Below are 12,052 nucleotides of genomic sequence, written 5' to 3'. Positions count from 1 at the left end.
AATCTCACTTTATCGCCCTCGGTAGAGTGCCATGGCTTCACAGCGCACAGCAACCTCCAACTCTTGGGCTTAGGCGATTCTCTTGCCTCAGCCTCCTGAGTATCTGGGACTACAGGTGCCCACCACAACGCCCGGCTATTTTTTGTTGCAGTTTGGCCGGGGCCGGGATCAAACCCACCACCCTCGGTATATGGGGCTGGCTCCCTACTGACTGAGCCACAGGCGCTGCCCCAAAGTACACATATTTTTAAAATAGACCACAATCATTTAGAAAGAAGGAAAAAAAAGAGGTATCTGGAATGATTTAATTACAGTAATGAAAAAATAAATTTATCTTTAAGCTTCCCGGCAAGAAAGCCCTAGAGGAAAAGTTTGCATTGTCTGAAGACAGAGACACAGCAGTTCTCTGGATATGAACGTGCATCCCTGCACCCAATGTGGGTAGAACAGACTTCCTTCTAACAAGTCAAGAGGTTAGACTTTTAGACTAACAAGTCAAGAGTTTTGCTTTTATTCAAATTGCCTACCATATTGGGGGGTGGGGATTAAGGACACACGAACCCCACGGGCTTGCAATTTAAAGGGAGGCGTGTATCCAAATAGTTTTAAACCTTACCAAAATGCTTAAAAGTAAAAAGATATTTCACGTAGAATCAAGCATGTGAAATCATAAGCCTACAACTCTAACACAAGATAAAGACAGAAACAGTCTTATTATTACAAGTTGATTTTAAACTTCAAATTTCTTTACTTGAAGCGGTACCTGCTAATATTTACTGCAGGATAAGTCTTTGGAAATGTCGACCCAAAATGCGGACAGGATTAAAGCAACTAATAATTAGGGGGGAAATGTAGAAAATGACATTATTTTTTATCACAGATTATAGTCATGGTATCCCGACCATCTGGTGTATAAGTTCCGGCATTTGTATCTGGAAAGGCGGCATGACTTTGTTTTAAACGTCAGCTCCTGGGTGGATGTCCTTACTACACCAAGAGCAAAGCAGGGGTCCCACCCCGGCCAGCGGGACCCACATCCTTCAGGAATTACAGTAGTCATTGTAATAGTGAAATGCAAGACAGCGGCGGTGTGGGGTGCCCAGGGGAGACACCTAGACCGTGATCTGTTGGTTTTCCCTGAAAAAGGGTCTCTGCTGTGGGGTACAGAAATCCGGGAACATCCGGAAGACCTGGTCCGGCTGGGACTCCTCAGAAACCTGCATCGTGGAGCTGGCCCCACAGCTCTTCCCAGCTTCTTCCACCAGCTGCCGGACGTAGAGCTGCTCTATCTAGAGTGATCATGCACAGAATGAGAGACGGAGGTTCCAAGGGGAGTGGGGCTGTCTCTGACCCCAGCCAGAGTCTCTGATTACCCCAGTCTAAAACTATCATTCCAGAAGCTCCATAGTCCTCAAATAAAGGAACCCAGACTAGGCAGATGCAAAGAAGGCACAGGCAGCGTTCCTGCAAAGACTGCCATATGTTCTCTCCCAATACTGCCCTGACCTGGCCAGCCAGTGCCCATAATTCCACCATTAGAGCTTCATTCCTTTGACTACAATTAAATAAAGGCCTGCGAAGCCCTAGTCTGTTGCTTAGACTCTAACCAAACTGGTAGAGTCTTTTTTAAAAGGGTGCTTTAAAAAACAACAACCACCAAAACCCACACACATGAACACTCCCATACAGATGATGAGGGTTCCAGACATGAGAAGATGGCTCAGAGATGGCAAGAACCCACCTCCCCGTATTGATGGTCTCAGCCAGGCTGGCCTCTGCACCCAGGTGGAAAAGCCCAGTCCCTGCTGCCTCTTCTCCAGCCCAAGTATGAGCATGATCACCCGTTCTTACCTGCACAAGAATGAGTTTGGAGCGCAAGGGGGCCATGTCTGGAAACTCTTCCCCAAAGCACAGCACCACCCCGCTGTCAGGGAGCCGGCCCTGGCTGCTGTAGAACTGCTGCAGCTCTGGAACAACACACAGGTCTCAGGGGGTGGCCTTGGAGGGGCCAGCATACTACTATAGGGTCCCAAACTGGTGGCCTTTTGGCCAAATTCCAACTAAGGGCTCGTGGCTTGGCCATTCCTAGGTTGCTGCTGGGGCATTAACATCTGGATATGGCACCTTGCCACAGGCCCACCTGGCTGACCCTCCGGTGAGTCTCACTCAGCCTGTCTGTCCATCACCTGCCTGGCTTCCTGTGTGAGGTCATCAGTCCCTGCCCAATGCCTCTGACCCAAGGTTTTCAAAGTGGAGTCTCAGGACTAGCACAGCCCTCTCCTGGGAGCTCATTGGAAGTGCAGAATCTCTGGCCCCGCCTCAGAGCCAAGGAATCACAGCCACTGAGACGGGCTGGGGAATCTGCCCTGCAGCCTGCCCCTTGGTACACCTGCTGCATGCCCAGGGGTAACAGCCCCTAACTCTCACCACCTCTTCACCTGGGGCTCACACACCTGAGCTCACACACCCCACGCACCCAACCCTTCCAGGAACTCTCGGAGCGGAGACCTGACTTCAGCTCGGGCCCATGCTGTTACAGGGAGAGGAGCAGAGAGCTTTGGGGACATAGAGAGGGGAGCTGGCCCACAGCATCCTAAGTTTCCAGGGGACACACGGGTTGGGATCCTACATATCCAACAGAATAACGAAAGCCACAGGCAGCACTTCCTGCGCAGAGCTAGCACGTCTCAGAAGTACACAGAACCCCAGGGACCTTGCTAAGATGTTAGTTCTGATCCCCAGGGCCTAGGGCAAGGCCTGAGGCTGCGTCTCTAACCAGGGCCCAGGGAACAGGCAGTCCTCAGAGCACAGTCTGAGCTGCATGGGGTTAATTCCTTCATCCTCCCAATGACCACTCAAGCGAGGAAGGTAAGGACTCTGTACCCCGTTTTGCAATACAGGGAAGTCACGGCCCAGAAAGGCTCCCCAGGGTCGCTCAGCGAGAAAGGCAGAGCAGAATTCTAAGGGGGTCCCCACGGCAGCCTCTGCCCCTCACACCTCTTCATCCTCCCCCCTATGACTGCGAACAGAACACAGGCAGATGTGTGACCTTTAAGACTTGGGGACAGCAAGGTGAGGATGGTACAGACCTCGGAAGAACTGGCTGGTGTCAAAGACCTGGACCACCTCGTCGCGCTCCAGCTTGTTGGGCCTGCCCTTGCACACCACGGCGTTGCCGCTGCAGAACACGCGGCCCTGGCACAGCCGCTTGACGAACACGCCCTGCCGGCTGCTGTACAGCAGCACCCCGCGCTCCAGGTGCCCAAACAGCTTCCGCGTCACCTGCCTCTGCCGCTCGCTGGGGATGGCGTCAGCGGGCGGGAAGCGCACCAGCTCCAGGCTCTCAGGCCCGTACAGCTTGGGTCCTGGCAGCCCGGGCTGACCCAGGGACAGGCGGCAGCCGTCCGGGCAGGTGGTGGTGGACTGGCCCATCAGCTTGCCCCCGTAGTAGAAGCTGATGACCATCTGGGAGAAAACTGAAGACCAGGGGGTGGGTCAAATTCCAACTAAGAAATTTTGGCCAAATTCCAACTAAGGGCCCATTGCTCCCAGTCTCTCCCGCCAGGGCCTTCACTTCTTGTGTGTCTCGGGTCTCTCTGACACTCTGGAGAAGTTCAAGGCCACCTTCTATAGTTAGTTTTTATAAGCAGAATAAATACAGAGAATGACTAAGAAAACCAGAGATCTAAAATACTAGAAACTACAACAGTACTCTCTCTACTTCCTTATCAGGAAGGTCTGGTAACTACTGTAGTTCCAAGTCATGCTGAAGGTAAAGGGTGTTTCCACAATCGCAATTTCTCATGGAAACACACCGTCTCCTCTCCCAGGCACCACTCATAGCACTGCAACCCACTGCCCAAATTCAGAATGGGAGGCAGTGGGCTGAGGTGGGAGGATGGGCTGATATTAGGCGTTCGAGATCAGCCTGAGCAAGAGCAAGACCCTGTCTCTACTAAAAATAGAAAAACTAGCCAGGTGCGATGGTGGGGACCCATAGTCCCAGCTACTCGGGAGCTCTCACGAAGAGGATCATTTGAGCCCAGGAGTTTGAGGTTGCTGTGAGCCATAAGGGACTCTACCCAGGGTGACAGAGTGAGATTCTGTCTCAAACAAAAAAAGAAATGCCAAATTTGAATTCCAAGTCAAAGAAGATAAAGACAGAACCTTTTTTATGACAAATTCACATTCCTCCTTAGGTTCCCCAGGCTTCCAATTAAGAATCTCTGCAAAGCCCCTTTATCCAAACCTGTTTTCAGAAAAGAGTCTGTAAAACAAACCCAGGCAGTGGGCAATGCATAGAATGAAGAGATTATTCCTTTTTCCTTATTCCTTCAATCTCTGATCACCTCAAAAAGAAAGCCTCGGTTTGGTGCTGACGGATCTCTGACCCCTGGTGCTTGACAACCTCCCTTTTAAAACAAGGACATCGAACTCAGGGCCGAAGTCTCAGACCAGGAGCACAACTTGGCTACAACTTCCTAATGTCGCGTTTGTCTTTCACCGAACTCGCCTTCGCCTCTGACTTCCCACTTACACCAGCCTGAATGTCCCTTCCAAGGACAACTGTTAGGAGGACAACCAGAGTCCTCACATAATCAGACAACTGCCAGGAGTGTCCACAAAGGCGGGGCCGCTGGCCTGCCCCCAACCCAGCAGTGAGAATGGGGGTGGTGCCTTACACAGGTCACGCTTATCCATAGCATCCCGCGACCCTGCTCAGGTCATCTGGGCTTCAACTCAAACAGTGCCCATGCCCCACTCCAGCCAGGAGCACCCCATACCTGAATGGTGCACATCGTAGGTGGTGTACCCAGATACCAGCGGCAAGCCTGCAGGAGAGGCAGGAAAGCAAGGTCAGGCCACCCAGGTAAGGGCAGGGACCCACCCCAACCACACCCTCTCCAAAGTTCCTTTAAGGCCGCACGTCGTGTGCTCCCAAGGCACCAGCAAGCTTGGGCTTCTGCTGAATTCGGTGCTTCTCCCCACCAGAGCCATGACCCATTATTTCACAAACACAGAACACCAGAGTCTGGTGTGGGGACTTCCTCTCTGTTGTGGGGTTTCTGGCCATGTGTCAGCGTGACACTGTGGGGCCATGTTTCCTCCCACCCAGAGGCCTGCCCTGAAATACCACTGGACATGGTGCCCAGTGGCCACGGCTCTGCAGGGGAGTCCAGGGCTCCATGCTCATTTTCCCGAGGTGGTCCTTACAGCACAGGGAGGGGCTTCCCCAGGCCTTATGTGACACTGACAACCATGGCCTGACAACCCTTGAGGTCCTCAGGGCCAGCTGTCACCTCCCAGGGGACAGGGCCGTGGGAAGAGCTCCAAGAGGAAGCAGACCTGCTCCGGGGCTGCAGAAGCCTGTGCCCAGGAGGAAGGGTCATTCCGGGCAGCCGGGGAGCTCTGAGTGTGATCATCAGACACTCATAAAGGGCACCCGTCTCTCTAAGCCCTGGTGACCCCACAGGGCAGGTTCTGGTGTCTCCATACCCAGCATGGGATTCAGACCCAGGGATTAGAACAATCTCCTATCCCTGGTTGGTGCTTTCCTTCCTTCCAGATGCCCTGGCCTCTCTTTGGGTCTGAGGGGGACCTTAATGTTATCATGGACTGGTCATTACAGACCTAAGACAGACCTAAGACATTACAGACCATTACAGACCTAAGACATTACAGAGCCCAAGGACAGGGCACCAGTGTGGCCAAGAGCTGTGTCTTCCCTCTGGTCTTGGAGAAGTTCACTAGCCCCCTAGACTTTCCTTGGAGCCGGGGGTGGGGAGAGAGCAGGCAAGAGCATCACCATGGAAAGGGGAACCCTCGCCCTCCTGGAAGCAGCAGGAAGCCAGGTCGGGTGCTCAGATGGCTTCAACGACACATGGACCCTAGCAGGTCCGACCCCCACCACCACCACTGTGACCTGGCTGATGTCACAAGCCATGGCAACCACGCTGGAGACGACCCCAGGCCCCTGCCCTCACCTGTGCCAGGCTGCTGCGCCCACCAGTCTGGAAGAAGCTGACTCCGACAGGCCTCTGGCGGGGACGGGCTCCTTTTGATCATCCCCACGTAATCGTCCACGGAAGGCTGCACGGCCAGGGGCGAGAGAGGGAACAGCTCAGCCACTGAACTCCCAACACGGGGCTCCAGCATTTATAAAAATGAACGGTTTTCATGTCGCTGAAACCATACTGCCATCTTCATCTCAGGAGACCAAAGTTAAGCTTCACTTTGCAACTTGAAAGGCCCTAGAGTGTAATTACTCAGGCTTAGCAACCAAACCTGCAGCTGAGTTACTGGGCTCTTAGGGAGCCACTAATAAGTGTATAGGCCTTTCCCACAGAACTGCCTGTTCACACCATCCAGGTGCCCCGGTGCCCTGCAGACGAGGACAAGTCCGGAGACACCAATGAACATAATTCTGAGCAATGCCTGCCACGCCGTGGAGCAGGTGCTCACGGAGCCACGTGCAGGTTCTCAACCTCCAACGCATTCCTTATAGGAGGCTGATAAACCCAATTATGAAACATTTTAACATCTGCTTTTCTTGTGACCCTAGCGTGACAATCTAATTATCGCATTCTCTTAGCTGAGTCAGCAGAAAAGCCTCAGACCCGGCCTCAGAAAACAGGACATTGGTAGAGAGACACAAAGCCAGAAATGCACTCACTCTGCCGCCAAAGACTACCCAGAAAAGCCAGACGGCTTAGAGTGCTCATTCTCTCACAGCCAGGCTACTCCCGAGGATTCCATTATCGCTGCCTTGTTATTAAGAACTTACTGTAATAGGATTCATGCCACCTTCTGCAAGGATTGCACGGGGTTATCTTCATTATGCCATTAAAAAAACACACAGTTCAGAGGCTAAGGGTAGAAGAAAAGGCCATCCAAATAGCTAAAACTAGACACAGAGTCCTAAGTCTTTGCCTAAAGAGACCTCATGAAGCCCTCACTTACAGCCTGTGAACCAGCCTTTACCTATAGTTCTAACAAGCTTGGCAATCTGGTTTTCCAGCCCATTAAGGCATAAAACCTGCATGTTAAAAATTAAGCAATCGAACAGCCAGGAGGACTAGGACAGTGGTCTGGCCCACTGCAACCTGGAGCAGCAAGGACCATTCACGTAGCTCCTCTCCCTGGCCCAAGAAGGCAGCTCAAGGCAAGGGAATTCTTGATGCATTTTAAAAGAGCACCACGCAGAAATGTTTAAAACATGAGCAGGGCGGTGCCTATGGCTCAGTGGGTAGGGCGCCGGCCCCATATACCGAGGGTGGCAGGTTCAGACCCAGCCCGGCCTAACTGCACCAAAAAAATAGCCCGGCGTTGTGGCGGGTGCCTGTAGTCCCAGCTACTCGGGAGGCTGAGGCAAGAGAATCGCCTAAGCCCAGGAGTTGGAGGTTGCTGTGAGCAGTGTGACTCCATAGTACTCTACCAAGAGTGATAAAGTGAGACTCTGTCTCTACAAAAATTTAAAAAATAAAATAAAATAAAACATGAGCAGCTTAAGAGCTTGAGGAAACTCCACTGACCCAGAGCAGGCAGCCCATGTCCAGCCCTGGGGAAGAAGGAAGGACAGAGGATGGGGGGCTGGCCAGTCAGCGATGCCACTCCTTACTAAAGACACAAGGCTTCTGCTGGCAGGGCCAGAGCCCTGGAAATGCCACCTCCACTTACCTCCTTGATCATCAGCTCATCAATTTCAGAGCGTCCACACTCCATCTCCGAGACTTCACTCACACAAGTGGGGGTCGCCATGCCCAGTTTGCCTACAGAAAACCCAACAAGCACCATGACACTTGGCCCTGAGGCGTCACACCCATCACTGAGGCCTGAACCCGTTTTCTACAAAAGCTGAGTGTAAGCAAGTCTAAGCTAACAGGTGACTTCTTGGGTTTGGGAAAGGCACAGATGCTTTTTCCCATGCCTCAGTCTGATCTCAGCTCATCAGCAAAGTCTGAGGAGAGAAGTTGGTGGCGGTGGCATGCTGACTTGTGCTCCTAAAGAATCAACACAGCACTTTGGTCTCTTCCTTCTATTTGCTGGGATCCAAAGTGAATCTGTATGAGACAGGCATTTACTCATCTACAGAGGTTAAATGTGTAAGCTGGGGCATTTGAAGACACGCAAAGCTTGCCTGGCCAGTGTGCTGGCAGGCTGGGGTCTTCTTTTTATAAAGCCAGTTGGCAGGAAATCTCTTCTCGGTCTTTCCAAATATGCAGGTGTGCATCTGTGCACACACACCACGCCACCCCACACACTCACGGATGCCCAGATGGCACCAGCCCTGCTCAGGACCTGTCTAAGACACGCAGCATTGTCACTGCAAGCAACCACCCCAGACTCTGTCTGTCCCTCCCAATCTCACACCTCTTCCCTGTCAATGATCTGCCTTATCAAGTCTATCTGTCAGAGACGTGTCCTAGCGACAAGCACTTGGAATTCTAATCCTCACGGCTACAGAATTCACCCACCCTTTCATCCTGCCCAAACTTTGATTTCATTTTGACAGATCCAAGAATTCACTTAGAAGCTGCTGATAGGGAAGTGGGGAGCAGGCGGCTGGGCCCCCCAGTGCAGCTGCGAACCACTGAAGTACAGAAGAGAGGGAGCCCATTTAGACATTATGCAAATGGGGTGCTGCTCTGCCCCAAGATCCTCCTGCCTCTTCGCTAACGTTCGTACTTGCAGGTGACTCTGGCTGGCCGCACCTCATGCAGTAAACAAGTCAGGGTCACCTGCCAGTTCGAGCTCAGCTGATCCTTGGGGAGCCGAGGGGGGCACGACAGAAACTCCTCTAGTCCCCCAAATCACTACTTGCTCTTTGGTGATGAAAAATTATCCAAAACTGGGAAATGAGGCAGAGAGATGATAGCTCGGCCTTTCAGAGCCACCCCAAGAGTATCACGCAGAGGCCTCCCCTAAAGACCATCTCATGCCCCAAGGGAAGGTCAGTTTGTGGGCCTTCCAATTTATCACGGATTAGGGTTGGGGCTCAGTGTCGGCTGCCAATCTGCAGATGGTCAAGCCATAAATGTCCCAGGCAATGGCTGGAATGTCCCTTGGACATTCCCAGTTTGGCTCAGCTTTCCGTCTCTCACTGGCCATACAAACTAGTGTGTCCACAGCCTGCCCATCAATCTTTGTCAGCCTTCTGTTCCCTCGTTATTATTTTTTTTTTTTGCAGTTTTTGACTGGGGCTGGGTTTGAACCGCCACCTCTGGCATATGGGGCCGGCGCCCTACTCCTTTGAGCCACAGATGCTGCCCCTGTTCCCTCATTATTAAGTTAAATAATTCTCTAACACAGGTTCACTGTGTATGTGTCTGAGACTCAAAACAATTCAACATTTTTTTCTAACTATTCATCAACATATTCCACCTCTCGGCAGCATGAGGAGTACAAAGTCAGGACTCTTACACACCCTTAATGTTTGGGACTCTTTAGTCCTAATGGCCTATCGATTTTTGAGGGCTGTTTCTTTCAGGAGTTCCTGTACCACTCATAAGCTTCTACGGAGAAAACCACTCATCAATATTCTAACCGCTACATGGAAGGGTGAAGAAAATCAACATGGTAAACAAATGTTTTCCACCGGTGATGTAATTACATGTTCTGTCACAAGTCAGCTGTGGGCCACAGCAGCTGCTCAGGAGGCCACCCTGGGAAGCATTCTGAGGCCAGATAAGAGCTCAGTACATTCCGATTGACTGGTGATGTCTGACCAGATCTGAGTTTAGTACATTCCAATTGATTGGTGATGTCTGATCAGAACAAGCCCAGGCAGTGGGGCCTGTGGCAAGTGGTTGCTATCCCCACTTTACTCCCAGCACAAATGCTTTCCGGGATTTGAGAGCTGGAAGAAGCCTCAGGAATAATCACATCCCAGAGTTCCCAAAAAATGTCAGATCTACCAACGTATTGAGGGGTATCCCATCTCCACCAACACAGCCCCCCAGAGCCATCTGCTACAACTTCCTTTGGAAAGTTTACTCTCAGCCCTCGTGGGCCAACACTTCCTTGCCCACCATATTTTTCCCCAGCCTCTTCTGCAAGCTGCTGGGATTCCTCATCAGAAACTGTTGGTGAATCCTTATTCTCATCCAACACAATCACTAAGCCTGGGGAAGGTCGGCACCTGCCACAGTCTGACAGTAAGTTAGCAAGCCGCAGGCTGGGCTGCATCCCGACTCCCCCACCCTTTCCTCATTCCCTGCCATGGCTCCCCGACGGAAGCTGCCGTTCGGACAGCAGATGGTGTGTGAGGTCAGCGGAAAGCAGCCCCGACATCGGCTTATATGAAGAAAGGAACGATTTGTTTAACTGAGACCATGTGCCCCAGACCCAACCTCTGCAGTGAGGGCCTCGCGCCAGGGCAGCTCCTAGAGGGTTCAAAGCCCGCAAAGGATAGTTACATTTCTGCTCCTCCTCAGGGACGATTCGGTAAACTTTGTATGGCTCAGAAATGTCCAGCTGGGACCGGTCTGTCACTTCCTCAAAATCTGGGCTCTTGTTTAAAGCACAGCGTAACCTCGTCTTCCAAGTGGCTGGTTCAGCTTTATCCCCTTCTTTAAACTTCCCTTTAAAAACTGCCCAGGCCTGAAGAAAGAAACAGAAGAGCATGACATACAAGGCCGGCCCCCAGCACAAACATCCGTCACTGCCACCAGGCCCCGGCACACCCTCCCCAGGCAGGAGTCTTTCTTGGCCATCAACTCTCGTTCAATTTAAGGACTCACAGAAACTGCAATTGGGCACGTTCTTTACCAGATGTGAAAAGAGCCAGGCCCAGGGAAGGGTCCCCCAGGTTCACCCAGGCCCACAGCGCCTCACACACACCCCTGACTGTGCCTTTCAGCAAAGTCCTTCCCTGGACGAGGGCCTGAGGTTAAGCAGCCCAAAGAGGAAGTACACATGGTTTCACTAGAACATTCACAACAAAGAACAAGCTGTTGCTTTTTCAAATCAACCCCTGGCTAAAATCAAGCATAAAAAGAGAACGCTTGCAAAAAGACTGAATGTAGCCATCCACTGCCCTGCCACTTTTAATAGAAATTTTCTTTTGCATTTTTGAATTTATTCTAGACTTTCTCCCCAAGGCACTGCTGAAAACGCATTGAAACGGTTTCCCTCTCTGGTTTTGGTGTTTTGTTTTTTAATAGCTCTGCTTTCTTACTTCTCCAAACCTCAGGATCTGAATGAGGACCAGAAATTCAAAGCCGAAATATTAAGAGTCAAAATGCAGAGTGGGGCAGTGTTTCACAAATAAGACACATGGGCGGAGCCTTGGCTCAAAGGCGTAGAGCGCCAGCCCCATACACTGGAGGTGGTGGTGGGTTCAAATCCGGCCCTGGCAAAAAAAAAAAAAACTGCAAAAATAATAATAATAATAAGACACATGAGGGGACGTATTTTAAGGATCCCAGATTGGGACACACCAACCATGAAGTCACCACCATCAGGTGAAAATTACCTTTGGTTTGTAGGCAAAATCAGATAGCGTCCTCCAGCCAGAAATAATAAGAGATGGGTAGGGAATTCTCAACTCCACTCAGGAAAAAGCGATTCCAAAAGGGATACAACTATGTCAGGGTGCCCAGTCTGGGATGAAATGCCAGGGCCCCTACTCCCCACCCAGTGGGCATCCAACTTAACGCCTCTCCAACTTAACGCCTATCAAACCCCTGGGAAGCTGGTGAAAACACGGGTTCCTGGGCCTGCCCCCTCCAGGTTCTGGGTTAGGTCTGGGAATCTGTATCTTCCGCAGCAGCCCAGTGGTTCTAATCCAGCTGGCCAGGAGTCCACACCTGCAGACAGTCCAGAATGTCCCCACGAGCCACAGCTCCTTCCAAACAGTCCTAGCTTCTCTCCCCTCTTAGAAAGGATGGGGATGTTTATAACTTACCGCCCATGCTCTCTACTCTGTTAAGGCAAAATTTTGCATCCAGGCCTGGGGTAAAGAAACAGGAAGCGTATTCCTACCACTGAGCGTGAGTGGTAGTTTCCTTTTCTAAGACAGATGGAAAACTTAGAAATATTTTGTAAAATACAC

General features: G+C 51.4%; 1 protein-coding gene across 1 annotated transcript in view; it reads right to left on the bottom strand.

Moving 5' to 3' along the window:
* Window positions 1-261: 261 nt before the first annotated feature.
* The window catches only part of IRF8 (interferon regulatory factor 8), an 18,932-nt gene continuing 7,141 nt past the window's right edge, over window positions 262-12,052 (bottom strand). The window contains exons 3-9 of the mRNA XM_003800786.3: window positions 10,416-10,599; window positions 7,678-7,769; window positions 5,985-6,090; window positions 4,785-4,832; window positions 3,090-3,476; window positions 1,852-1,967; window positions 262-1,289 (exon numbers count right to left, since the gene is read on the bottom strand). Of these exons, the coding sequence (XP_003800834.1) occupies window positions 1,113-1,289; window positions 1,852-1,967; window positions 3,090-3,476; window positions 4,785-4,832; window positions 5,985-6,090; window positions 7,678-7,769; window positions 10,416-10,599 (1,110 nt within the window). The 3' untranslated portion in view covers window positions 262-1,112. The remainder of the gene's footprint in view (window positions 1,290-1,851; window positions 1,968-3,089; window positions 3,477-4,784; window positions 4,833-5,984; window positions 6,091-7,677; window positions 7,770-10,415; window positions 10,600-12,052) is intronic.

This window comes from Otolemur garnettii, unplaced genomic scaffold, assembly GCF_000181295.1.
Source record: "Otolemur garnettii isolate 467f Iridium unplaced genomic scaffold, OtoGar3 scaffold00185, whole genome shotgun sequence".
Classification (NCBI taxonomy): domain Eukaryota; kingdom Metazoa; phylum Chordata; class Mammalia; order Primates; family Galagidae; genus Otolemur; species Otolemur garnettii.
This window is presented reverse-complemented; position numbering and strand designations above follow the sequence as displayed.